Source organism: Coffea eugenioides, chromosome 8, assembly GCF_003713205.1.
Source record: "Coffea eugenioides isolate CCC68of chromosome 8, Ceug_1.0, whole genome shotgun sequence".
Classification (NCBI taxonomy): domain Eukaryota; kingdom Viridiplantae; phylum Streptophyta; class Magnoliopsida; order Gentianales; family Rubiaceae; genus Coffea; species Coffea eugenioides.
In genome coordinates, this window is record NC_040042.1 from 32,171,004 (window position 1) to 32,184,738 (window position 13,735).

Here is a 13,735-nt window from a genome sequence, read left to right on the forward strand (position 1 = left end):
TTAAGAAGGTGGATGGTCATCTTCAGGGGTCTGAGGTGGTTCAGGTTTCCAATCAGGCTTTTCGTCCCAGTAGATGTCATAGTATATGTGGGGTGGATCGTGATCTTCCACGCAACACCATCTACCCATATATGCCTTCATGCGGTTCCTGAACTTTTCTTCCTTGAGCTTGTCAGCGAAACCTGCGAAGGCATCTCGCATTGATGAAAACTGAATGACTTTGACAGTTTTGAATGATGAGAATACGGCCGTGTATGTTTGTTCAGAGCTATTTTTGGGAAATTTGAGGACTCCTGTTTGACTTCTTGTAGTGTTTGATGAAACTTGACAGCCTTGTGACCACTCTTGACAAAGATCTACATCAAGCCATGAATCTTTCACCTTCTGGGGCATGGATGGATTGTCAAACAAAGAATGCTCCCTAAATCTGATCGAAGGTCCGAATTTGTTTTCTGGCAATTCTTTCACCATGATGTTAACCTGAAATACATAATCCAAAGGACAGATAAAAGGTTGTCTCATAATACTCCCTGTCAAATCTCTAGGATGTGCAAAAAAAACACTATCCATCCGGCACCATAAGCGAGGCATTACCAATGTACGATTAAGCAATGAAGCAACAGCAAATGCAGTTCTAATTTGTTTTATTTGGTAATTAACAAGCGAAAAGTGTGATTGAATATTATGCTCTCCATCTAGTAACAAATTCTTGGGTATAGAAGGTTTAAACGTCAAGAACCCTCCAGGGACATCATAGTAACTTGGTGGATCGAACAAAAGATTTGCTTCTCGGAATCTGTGACGCTTTGCTTCAGTACTAGTCTGGAATGTTGCATGCGCTGCATAAGGGTCGAGTCCAAGATGTTGATACATCTTTTGGACGAAAAAAGTATGCCCACCACCAAAAATGCTTACTGGGAGACAACCCAACTTCAGCTCTCCATCATAAGCATAAGTAAGTTTACTATCTTGATCAACAGATGGGCCCAGTTGCCGGCGAATAATGTCATTGAAACCCTGTTGATCCCATAACCCTTCATCCGCTAGAAGCAGTTTTATCCATTCTTTTGCAAATTTTTTTGAGGAATTTGATGGCCGCCAATGAAATAAACCTACATTATATGCAAACTGAATTTGCTCACAGAAGTCCAAACTGTCATCCACGACTGTTGGTATAAGTTGGTCTGTGGATGTCAATATGTCTGCATCAGGGAAACGTGCTAGATATGGTAGGGGATTCTTCAACCAAACCGTATCTGAATCACACAACAACAGCTCAAAACCAAAAGGGAGGAAAGCATCTATCAAAATAGCTTTCTCCCTTTGCATCTTCTGAAAGTCTGGTGAGCCCCAGCCAACATCTATTGTGCTCGTTTGTCTACCCATATCAAAAACTGGTACTCCTTTCCAATAAAGAGCCTCCAGCAGTTTTGTGTCCATGGCACCAACAAGAAGATTTTCGATACTCAATTCTGTCAAGTGCTTTACCCAGTTTAAGATGAAATCCATGAAAGCATAGTTACCAAAGGTAACTATTATAATGTTATCCTTCACTCTTTGTTGAACCAACTTCTTGCTCAATTTGAAGGCCTTACGAGGAGGCATCTTCTGAGAGCCAGCCGGAGGGACCGCCCAGATAGGTTTGACTAATTTGTTTTCCATCCTGGAAATGGGAGCCAGTGAAGGATTCCCACTATTAGTCCTATGAGATGAATTGGATGCCTGGCTTTGGCCTGGACTACTGGACAAGAGGGAAAAAGAGGAGGAGGAAGAGCAGCTCCTATAAACATCAGAGAAAATGAAAAGACAATACAGGGATGCTCCTATAACCACAATTGCATAGATTGGCAAAAAAATTGCCTTGCAATCTGCCATATTTTTCAATGGATTATTCCTCTGCAATGATCAACACATTCCCAAAGAAACCCACAAAGGAATTTGACTTAAATTGAATGAAACTCAAATTATTCAGGTAGGTTAATATCAACTTGTAGTAAATCGCCACGGAAAATGTGGACAAGTACATTTAAATGAGTAATTATGGCTATTTGAGATTATCTTTGTGGATTGTGGTATTTAATACTGCATTTTGATCTTTATGAGCTTTGGGTTATGGTCTAATGCCATGTATTGCCGCAGAAGTCGAATAGATTAGCAATGGGCTACTTAAAGCCATAGCTACAATTTGATAGATTCCACTGCTTTTTTTCTTTAGATTATGCTATGTAATATTAAGTTGTTGAATGCATGAGCTTTAGGCTATGGCCAAATGGCATTAGGGAAAGGGCGTTGGGCATTTGTTGGTGAAAGTCAACCAAAGCACTTGTTAAAGCTGAAACTTGGCTGAGATGCGCCTCTTGCTGCAATTGCTTCAGGGCCACGACGAAATTGTTTGCCATGCTCTATCTTTTCCTATTGATTGGGCCCATTGGGGCTGGACCAATCATTTTCAGAAGGAATTATAAATTGAGATGGTTATATATCTGAGGTTGATAAAAACTTACTTATACAACAAATAAGTTAAATGTGCAAATTTTGTCTAATCATGTCAGAGGGTCCTTGAATATGAAAGCTAAGTATTAGAGTATTTCAAATGTCATGCATGCAAAAAATTCTGGACACCAAAAAGTGAACTAGTATGTTATTGATGGGACAGAGGGCTCATTCTTGTTATATCGCAATGTTATAGTTATGAATATTAAGTCCATATGCCGTGAAAAAATAACGTAATAAGACAATTTTTTGTAATGATGTTAAAGTTTTCATGCAAAGATTCTCAGAAACACTTTGTAAAACCAATGAAGTTACCCAAAGATATATTGTTGGGGAAGATGCACACCAAATATGAGAGAGCGTAAATAATGAGGAGTTTCCAAGGATGCAAGACATTCCATGGTTGCAACACTGCACTTATTAGATTAAGTCATTGTGCAGTATGATTCATTAATTAACTAGGCAAGGACAATTTAACCTAGAACTTTTGCACAAGCTCCTAGGCAAAAATGAAAAACTCGAAGCATGGAAGCTTTCTGGACAATTGATTCATCTTGGAAGGGTGCCAGAATTTCGGATAATCCAAAAGGGTCTGTTGCTAGTGCAGTGGCACTGATGGAGATGTAGAGTTCGTCAAGGTTTGCCAAACCGTCTAGTAAATTCTTCAGGGCGTCCTTTTCTATAGCATCACATCGAAGAACGAAGACCTTTAACCCTGGTAAGCAATTGGTTATGGTGGAAGAAATTTGATTAACAAGATCGCATACACGAAGCCTGAGCACTGTCAAAATCTTGCAGTTTTGGCCAATGATTTGAAATATGCTGGCAGAATGCTGACGAGTATAGAGTGAAATAATGAGAGTTTCAAGAGTACTTCCCCACAATTCAAAAGCTGTCGATAGTCCTTACTCCTTGGTCTGTTAATAACAGTAAAGATGGAAGAAAAAGGTGTTTCAGATGGGGGCACGGGCACCTACATAGAAATGCTGTGTTAGTATATACGAAAGTTAAACTTGAAAAAGAGTTTCTAAATTATCAATTTATCAGTTATTTACCATTAGATTATAGATTTCTTACCCTAAAAACTAGATTAATATAAGGGTTTTAATTTGTTTTTAACTTACATAAGGAATTACAAATTTCCTCTTTTTCTTGTTTTAAGATAAAAATAAATTCAAAGTGTATCGTGTACTTTTGGTCAATTATGAGAAGTGACCATAGATACTTTGACAAACAACATTCCATTTCATAAAAAGTTTGAAACAGATGCACGTATTTAACTTCTTCTCAAATACAAAACTTTTAGTCAGTTGCAAAAAAAGAAAAAAAAAAGTTAAACAGGTAAGAATAGGGCCTAGATCCTAGCAATGCACAAGAAACGATTCACAAATAAAGTACCTTTCAGCAGCATAGACCAACAGCCCATCTTTCATATCGGGTGAAATATCAAACTTTAAGTTTTTCCGTTTTGTGGCCACCAAGATTTAGAGCAGCCTTGAAGAATAGTAACCCACGTTCATTATTTTTTCCACTCAAAGCAATTGACTTTTGCCGAATGAAATAAACCTAATCCTGGAGTTAATACCAAAAGCCGGCAACTCTTGGTACAACCCCAGGGACTTATCTACCCAACTAACCCAACCCCCCGACCCGATGTGGGATAAACTACTCTAGGTGTTCCCAACCTAAGCTAAGAACCCCGGCACATGAACTAAGCATGCTAATCCTAACGAGCAGTTGTCTTTTTTCGACTCAAAGCAATTGATTTTTGCCGAATGAAATAAACCTAATCCTAGAGTTAATACCAAAAGCCGGCAACTCTTGGTACAACCAGCTCTTCCCAAGTGTTGGGATCTAAAATAGTCTCTGAACATGGTCAAATCTAAGGTTTTCCACATTGTTAGCTCAGAAGAAAGCGATTTCCAGCATTTGCAAACAGCAGAAATGCTCATAATAATTTCTATCATGGTGAAGGAAGCAAACATCTCCAAAAGCATGTCAGATTGCATATCTGCCAAGCTTCTGTCTGAGGATTGCATGTCTTCCTTGCTCTCAACGGCCTGTTTCTTCTCCGTTCTTGTGTGGCTTTCACTTCTTCAAATGATTAAAATTAGTCAAGGTGATAACTAACAAAAGAAATGGTGTTTCATTGTTATTGAATAAACACTACACATATTCAATTTGACATAAATGAACACTTCAGCATCCGCAATAAAATCTCAAAGCAGATAAGATTGCCACAAGGTTGGCATCACACACAAATACAAAATGTCGGTACCCCAGAACAACAATCTAACATGAAACACAAATGAGCAAGCAAACCACAATATACATGAGCACGTTCATAATTCATAAGTAATGAATCTTAGGTATGTTAGCTGTATATGATAATCATAAGCAATGACTAAGCAGTTTGTCACAGAATTTTACACAGTTAATTGGCAATTTGGCATTAGCTTTACTGTAGCTGTGTATGTGACTTATTTATAGGAGTAGTCAATTGGCAATTTGGCATAAGCAATGACTTATTTATAGGAGTAGTTGTCTTGTTCTTAGCTTTCAAGTGTTATTTGGAGAGAGAGAGAGACAGGGAGTACAAAGACTTCATACTTGACCATGGTATGGTTCTAGGAAGGATGGGTTGTAAAAAGACATGAATATTTTGTTTGATTCTTTGGTAATATGGAAAAGAACTACCAAAGATTGTTGTATATCAATAGTTGGAGTTATACTTGGGAAGATGGCACGTCAATTAAGCCTCTTATCCACGAGATTATTTTAATAATGGCGTCGTAATTGCTGCATCTTTGAGATCAAGTTGATGTTTATTTTCCATTTTGAGTTATCAGGCTAAGAGATCGCAGAATTATAAATTTGAAAGATCAAGGCAAAAACCGGGCAATTTGTTTCGCTAGTTTGTTTATTAGTTGTTAGTTTACGCATGTACTGATTTTCTTTCTTAATTTAATTTAATGGCTACTAGCAAAGGAAAAAGCAAGCTAGATTCATTGGGATTCAGGCACTTAACTAAATACATGATCATGGAATCAAACAATATTTTGATTTCAATCCTAACAAGCAATATATGTGTGTGTGGTGTGTGTGTGTCATTTGTCTGCTGAGAAACTTAATATGACAATAGATCAAACTTTTTTTTTTTTTTTTTTTTTTTTTTTTTTTTTTTTTTTTCCAAAACCCCAAATTGGGGTAGGGATGCCATCCCCTAATTTATTTATATCGAAAAGAAAGGAAAAACAAACCCAGCAAAATAGAGGGGGGCCAAACCTGACCTCTGGTGAAGTAAAAAGAAAGACAGTTAGGAAAGAAAAAAACACATAACAGATCAATCAAACGAACTCATCCACACGAGGGTGCCCCACATTTGTGGGATTGTGAGTGAGCATGGAACTTTGGTTTAACATCTTGACGTGTCTGCATTGTTTTACCTTGCCTTGAGAGCTGCTTCCTCGTTTTCTTTGACATCACTTGGGTAAATTGCTCGTGAACTAGTTCCTGGTCGTGAAATTTGTCTTTATCACGTTGTGAATCATCCTTTCCCTCTTCAGTTTTGTTATCAGTGCATTTTGTACTTGAATGAAGAAAAGGTTTTAGATGAACGAGAGGAATCATAACTTAATATGCTCAAGTCAACTATTAGTTGGCAAATGAAGAGGACTATATATTAGTATACAAACTATAGATGCAGTTGGTAACATTAATTTGGACTCTGTGTTTTTCTAAGAAATTACTTAAATTGCTTTGCCTCGTAGCTTTCGTAGGTGAAAATAAATACAAATTTGCTCAAAGAAAAAAGAAAATGAATACAAAAATATATTGATGAGGTGCAAATAATTGTACAGCGCCAAGAGATGGAAGATTATGGTGACTGCATTAAATAGTAAATTTGCTGTGGATGTATGGTTTTACCATCAACTATTTACGATGAGTGTTACTTGTAAAATCACATGATTTTTTCAACTAAGCAATTTTGTGTTATATCATAAAATGTTATCCCACAACTAACTTCAATAGGTAATGCATACATTAGAAAACAAAATTGAACTTGAAATGAATTGCTTCTTATTTGAATCACTAACAAAATTATAAGTTTTCATTTTGAACTTTTTTCTCTTCTTTTTTGAAAAACAATTAAATAAATGAAACACCAGTTCACCTCTGAAGATCTCTGTATAGCTTTCTATCCTAAAGCATATCCCTATCTTTGTTTTACAGAAGAATGGCCACTAAAATGCAAGTTAAGTTTACATCAGTTAGTACATCTACCTTTAGCAGAAAAGAAAACGTAAGGGAAAGAAATAAAGAGAATTGAATTAGATACGTAGTCAATCAGAAAGGAAAGCAATGTTGTACCTTTTCTAGGCTCCGAGAGGCTACTCTAAAAAGAAATGTGAAGTTCAGAAATGACACCCAAAGAAACACTAGTCCTGCTTTTAATTCAAGAGCATATCTCACTAGTCTTCTCAAAATTTAATGTCCAGTGATAATAATATTCATCAACTTTCCATGTTGAGATTTATCCATGTAAGGCCAGCCACACTGATTTCATTCCTACCAAAGAAAAAAAAAAAAAAAAAAAAAAGAAGTCTCACTTAAGTTGTAAAAAGGAATAAAATTGAAGTTTTCGTTCTCCAAGTCTATGCTAAAAGTTATCGTCAAGTTTACGCTTTTTTTTTTAGGTAGAAAGTAACTATTTTTATTGAATAGAGGAAGGAATACTTCCTAGCAGAAACAATCGGCTCGCTATACCAGATGTCTGTAAGAGCTGTACATTCACTACCTCAACTAACCATACTATGAGAGCTATACATGATCTATAGCCTCTAGAAGTGATGGATTCCTACTCTATACCGGGTAAAGGGGGAACACTACCATCTTTCTTTCTTTTTTGACATCTACTCCTACTCTCTATACTAGGGGAGGAGGGGATTTAAAGAGGTCAAAGGAAAATTCGGAAGAGACTAAATCACCACCGGTGCAAACAGGTGTCTACATACTTATTGGTGAAATTTTCAAGGAAGCCTGGATATTTGGAATGTAGGTAGAGATCTAAAATTCTTTTGGTGGCCAACTACTCTAAGTTATAAAATTACCATCTACTGAACCTACATTTTCCTTCCATGACAATCGTTCAAATTACAAAAAATAACCTTATATTTTCACAAGAATGCAATTTAATGCTTGAATAACTAACTATTTATTGGATTATCCCTTAATTTGGTCAAAGAAAAAATGAAACCAAATTAAGAGGAAACAATCGATTTCTAACTACTAAGAATAGGGAAAAAAAAAATTTTTAAAAAGTATTTGAGGAAAGACCCTTGCTTACTCCTTTTTTTTTTTTTTTCTAGTTTTGGCTTATTTTGAGTCGCTACCACACTTTTCCATTCCACTTTTTCCTGCAATGATATTTTATTCAAATATATAATTTGGTGTGCAATATGTTTGGCTCATAGTTATTAAACCCGGCCCGGCCCGACGGTTGAACTGGTCATTGGACCGGGCCGGATTTGGAATCAGATAGTTTGTGCAAAGAGACTGTTGACTTAGTCAACGACCCGGCGGTCGAACCGGATTAAACCGGAAACCCGGCCGGTTTTGGCTGGGTTTGTCACTAACCGGATTTTGTGGAAAAATTAATTGCTGTTGTTGGAACTCGAACTTCGGACCTCTGCAAAGAGACTGTTGACTTAGTCAACGACCCGGCGGTCGAACCGGATTAAACCAGAAACCTGGCCGGTTTTGGCTGGGTTTGTCACTAACCGGATTTTGTGGAAAAATTAATTACTGTTGTTGGAACTCGAACTTCGAACCTCTGTCCCAACACTACCGCCTGCTTACCACCAAACTACTTCCAAATATGTTGATATAGTAGCTTTATTATGATATATAAATGTTTTTTCAATTCTATCTTTTTTTCTCTAAAACAAATTTATTTGGAATCTTTTAATAAAAATTTATTACCCTCCAAACTCTATAAGTTATAAAATGGATTTCAAAAATAACATATTACATAATTCATTTAAAGACAAATATTATTTTTAATAATTTTTTACACTTAAAATTCATAAATAAGCTAGATAATTACACTAAATATAGATAAAATTTTACACTTGAAGTTTGGTATATTAATGAATAACTTTATATTTGATTGATTCTTATATGAATTAATTATTTTATAACAAATTAAATTAAATGAGCTTTTGTTATGGTATTATTTATTACAATTTATATCATATATCTTATATAAATAATTATGAAATATAATATTTAAATATATGTAGTGACCCACCGGTTAAACCACTCACCCACCGGTTAAACCAGTAACCCGTTGACCCACCTCCTTCGCCGGGTTCCTTCCCGGGTTGGGTTTAATAACTATGGTTTGGCTAGACTATATGATCTTTTATTTAGAACATCATATTATACTTTTATTCTTGTTTCCAGATAAGCTTCTTTATTTGACTTTTACTCATGATTTCATAATAGGTGCCTTTGTTAAAAAATAATGCTTAGAGGTGGATTTGAAATTATAATTTTTTATTTTTTATTTTCTTGGAAAAACATAGTTTGATTTTTGAACTTGACATGGAAATGGGTTTTTAATACAAAAATATAATAGGCGTGGTTAAAGAAATTGCGCCAATGACTGAAACTATTGTTACTAATGCCATTTGACTAAAAATTCGGGTATCTTGAGAATTTCATTAGAAACTTTGTTGTGATTGATGTAATTGTTAGGGAGTTAATTGTGCATTTTATTTATACATATTTCCTCTTAATTATGGTAAAATGTGGTGTTAAATATTAAATTCTACTCATATTTGGTGTTTGAAAATGTTTATAGGACTTTTGAAAGAAAATTAAAAGTGCATTAAAGGTTGAATTACCAGAAGACATTCTTCTATAACGCACGACCACATTTTAATTTGCTAAAAAGTCTGGATGTTGCTAGAGTTAAAGGGGGCCCTGCTTCATTTTTTTCTACTGATCAACTAGGAAGAGATTTTATTTCCCTTTTGAAGTTGGATACTATTAGTTTAGAGATGATATATTTAGTTTCCCTTTTTATTAGTTTTAATATTTATTAGAATCATATTAGTAAAAGGATTCTTATCCTTTTTAAAAGAAGGAAACCGTAGGTACTATCATATATTAGTCACATTAGTTGTGCTTGACGGGACTTCCTTTTCATCACTTTCACTTAACAATAAACTCTAGCTTTTCTTTGGCTATGAATCTACCATGAGGAGTAGTTAGTTTCTTGTTCTAGTTAGAGGATAATCAAATCTTTGGTTCGACAAATACTGTGAGATCTAATTTGATTTGTTTGTTTTATTTATTTATAAATATTTATATATTTTCTGTTTGTTAGTAACATGATTGTTTTATACGATTAAATAACTGGCCACTATTTATTTATTAGAATAATTTATTGCCATCTAAAATACCAAATCAATAATTGTTTCATAGTTTAAGTTTTTGTGGCGAGTGATATAATTTGATTGTAATAGCAAATTTTGAATATATATCACGGGAATAAATAATCTAGTTTAAATGAACCGAACTTGTGTGTTTATTGGTTGGAATTGGTAGCTTCTTTAATTATTAATGTTGTCAATAGGTTGAATTCTAAAAGTTTGTTTAGGGTTGCTTAATTAGTAAGGGAAATAATCACAGAATTTGTTGTGATTATCGAAACAATAAGGAAAGATAGGTTGTCAGAGCTTGTTGACAATCATAACCAATTTATTTATAAATAAATAAATTTTATCTTTGCATCGATGATGAGTAAAGTGAACCAAAGTGGAGATTAGACCTTTGATTAGTGATGTCTTTTATTAATTTGTCTTTATTTAATTTTGTATTTTTGTCTTTATTTAATTCGATTAGTTAGATTAATTTCCTACCGGTCCCCCATTTTACTTATTGTTTCTCTAAGAAAATAAATCACCCAATTCCTATAGATACAACTCTACTCACCACTATATTCAAATTATATATTTTTAGAGTAGGAATTTTATTTTTGCTAGTTTGACAACCCAACAGTAATTGACTACTAAAAATGTTTATTTAATAGGCAGTTAGTTGATGTAAATAGCTTTTTTATTATTAAAAATTTATAATCTGAACACAAAAGCAAACAAGAACATTACAAAAATTGATTATCCAAAATCAGAATCTATAATCGGTTAATATAATCAATCAAGAACAAGCCCAAAATCTATAATCACCTAATGAGAGCTATTGTTCATTTTGATTATTCTTTATAATCACTTTTTATAATCAGATTTTGCAAAACTTAAAACAAACTAGAACAACGCCTAAAACTCTTGCCTTTCTGGCTTATATTTCCTAGGTAATTGATGGGGTTCTAACCTACCTCTAAATTTTATATCTAAACTTCATTCACTGCAAGCATACAAGTTGGTGCTTGTAATATTGAGAAATTAGGACTGTTCCTATGAGAATCACTACCAACTAATAAGGGTTTAACTCTATCTATTATCTAAACTCTCAAGAATGCTTGAATAACTCAAATGATAATAATGTAAAATACAAAATCAAATTAATAAATTTGAATTAGTTCAAGTAAATGCAAATGTCCTAGGTTATAGAGTCCATGAAATGTATTAACTATGGATGAACTAGCTAATTATCACTAATATTCTTGTATTGCTAAGGATATATTTCACTCAGCAATCGGAACTCGCTTTTGCCAATGAATCAAATATAGCCAACATTTTTATCTCTCAACTTTCGTGGTGCAATCATAAGTGAAGACCAAATCAAACACAAGAAATGTCAAGAACATTCACTTAAATGTATCACTAATTTCGTGTGTCTACTACTTAAGTTTGACCTATTTCTTTTCCAACATTGTCAACTACTTTCATAAATTAACAACTATCATAACTTGCAAATGATGATCAAGCATTCACAAGTGTTAAAGCAAAAACAGGTGAACTAGCAAATAATATATAGAAACAATCAGCCACATTTAACCATAGTTAAGCAATAAAACAGATTTAGCTAGACATAATAGATAGAATAATAAAGCTCAAGTCTTTAATGTAACCAAACCAGATTCCAACAATAAAAAAAGTAGGGATGAAGGAAATGCTTATTCAAATGAAGACACAAAATCTTCAAGTTTCATCATCTTCGTTGCCATCCAAATGTTAAGATTACACCAAGAATTCTTCACAAAGCTCTTCAAGAGATGAAGAATAAGCCTAAACTAGAAACTAGAAAGAAAGCATGAGAGAAAGTTGTTCTACTTCTTCTACTACACTAATAACAGTCAAGAGAGTAAGAGGTTCGCTTTAACATTTCTTTTACTTTTCTATTTACAAGACAAAAGAAGGTCTTGTCCATCATGTGAATACAATACAAGAAGTTGTTCCAAAAGTCAACAATTGTGGTTTCCGTTGAATCAAGAGAAGTTGAAGTGACAAAAATGCTTTGGCTAATTGTTTTTTGGGACTTCTTGTAATCCCGAATGTTGGTTGATGTGATTATGCATCCATGTTTTAACTTGTATTGGCCGCTGATTATACGATAATGGATCCAAACCCTAAGAATTTCCCAATTCTCTCTTACGTTATTGACGTGCGCGGAGTATACATATACAATTAAGCTCATCCTAATCAAGTTTTACATTTATAAACTCCTAAATACCCCACACGCGATTTATCGCAAGTATACGAATCGTGAGCGAGTATAGGGTATTAAGGGTCGATCCCACAAGGAAGATTGCAATTACCGGTACTACTAAAGCTTCTCTATTATTTAGACTATCAATGAATTATAACAAATTAAACCTACCGAAATTATACAAAATAACAAATGAAAGCTCCTTGGGTTGTGGTATCCCTAACTACTCATGCAAGTGCTATATTTGGATCATTAATTACTACATTTAGGCTAATTATGGTGTAATTTCCTTATGCATTTGAATCCTACTTTCGTAGTGAATCAACTATACTCATAACTAATCCATACCTATTTTCATGGTTATGAAATTAGCTACAAGTTCATTTCTTCAATGAAATTACATGAAATGAATCACTAAAAACCACATAAGTGCACCTCTACTTTCGTGAGTGTACTCCCTATGTTTAGCACTTCTTGAACTAGTGTTAAATCTCAATTTTCATTGCAGAAACAACACCTTAGATAATCACAATTAATGGTACCAGATTAATCATGATTTCAAGAGCTGAAGTGCTAAATAACTTGCTCAAATCATAGCAGTCAAATATAAACACTAACAATTATAGAAAGTTCAACCAAACCCAAGGTATAAACTTTAGAGACACATAAATAACATAAAATCCAGAACTTGCATATTAACTAAATTTGGAATCAAGTACAAAAGATAAAGAGTTGAAAAGGAATGTAACCCATGTCACTTGAGCTCATCACCTTGCCTTCTTCATCTCCATCTTAATCCTAGTCTAGCAATATACAAGAGTGGATGAATTACACTAGCTAAACTATCCTACACTAAGGAAATGGAAGAACTACATTTCTGCACTCTTCAAGCTTCTCCCGTATGTTCCTCTCTATTTTCTGCTATGGACTCCCCCCTCTCTCCAATCTACTATTTTTGCAATGCATTTGGCTATTTAATGATGAAAGATGGTCAAGAAATGAGGATTACATCTCCCTTTTACAGCTGGGAATGTTTCTCACATGTCTAGCATCCATGTGAGTTGGTGGAGGTGAATTGAGTTTTTAACGCGTACATGAGCAGCCTTTTTGACCAGTGGATCCGAGCTGCTACAGTACTCGGATCGATGGGATCGAGCTCGGATCCCTAAACCCAGAAACAACCGAGGGTTCGGATGAATAGTGGATCGAGTGTGGATCACTTGGCTCTGTTTTTGGCCCAACTTCAACCAATCTTTTCTTGATGTTTAGAGCTGAACCAGCTCATGGTAAAACACGAAAGTTGTAGCCTTTTGAGTATCTTTCTAATGCTAAGAATCACCTTCAATTTGGATTCTGTGTAGGCTGAATAATGACTGAAATACCCTTGCTGCTCATTGCCCTGTTCCAGCTTCGACCAGTAAGAATTTGCCTTAAATTGTTAATTCGATTTTGACCTGGAAAACTTCAAACTGGATTTAGGATGTCTTGCACCAAAGTTGTAGATCTATTCTCTTTATCTTCAATTGGTTCCAGAATCATCTTAATCCGATCATTGGTAGCTCAAGTT

General features: G+C 34.6%; 1 protein-coding gene across 1 annotated transcript; it reads right to left on the minus strand.

The window, feature by feature from the left end:
- LOC113780553 (arabinosyltransferase XEG113-like) lies at positions 1-4,532 on the minus strand. Its single transcript, XM_027326347.1, has 4 exons — positions 4,299-4,532; positions 3,368-3,466; positions 3,012-3,326; positions 1-1,896 (listed from the first exon to the last, which is right to left on the minus strand). The coding sequence occupies exons 1-4, from the start codon at positions 4,530-4,532 to the stop codon at positions 1-3; spliced, it is 2,544 nt and encodes an 847-aa protein (XP_027182148.1).
- Between the last annotated feature and the right edge of the window lie 9,203 nt (positions 4,533-13,735).

Excerpts from the sequence above, each read along its gene's own strand:
- LOC113780553 (XM_027326347.1), bottom strand. The coding sequence starts at position 4,532 with ATGCAATCCTCAGACAGAAGCTTGGCAGATATGCAATCTGACATGCTT. Across the intron at positions 3,467-4,298 it reads CCAAGAGTTGCCGGCTTTTG|GTGCCCGTGCCCCCATCTGA; the intron begins GTATTAACTCTA and ends ATTTCTATGTAG. Across the intron at positions 3,327-3,367 it reads AGCTTTTGAATTGTGGGGAA|CATTCTGCCAGCATATTTCA; the intron begins GTACTCTTGAAA and ends TATACTCGTCAG.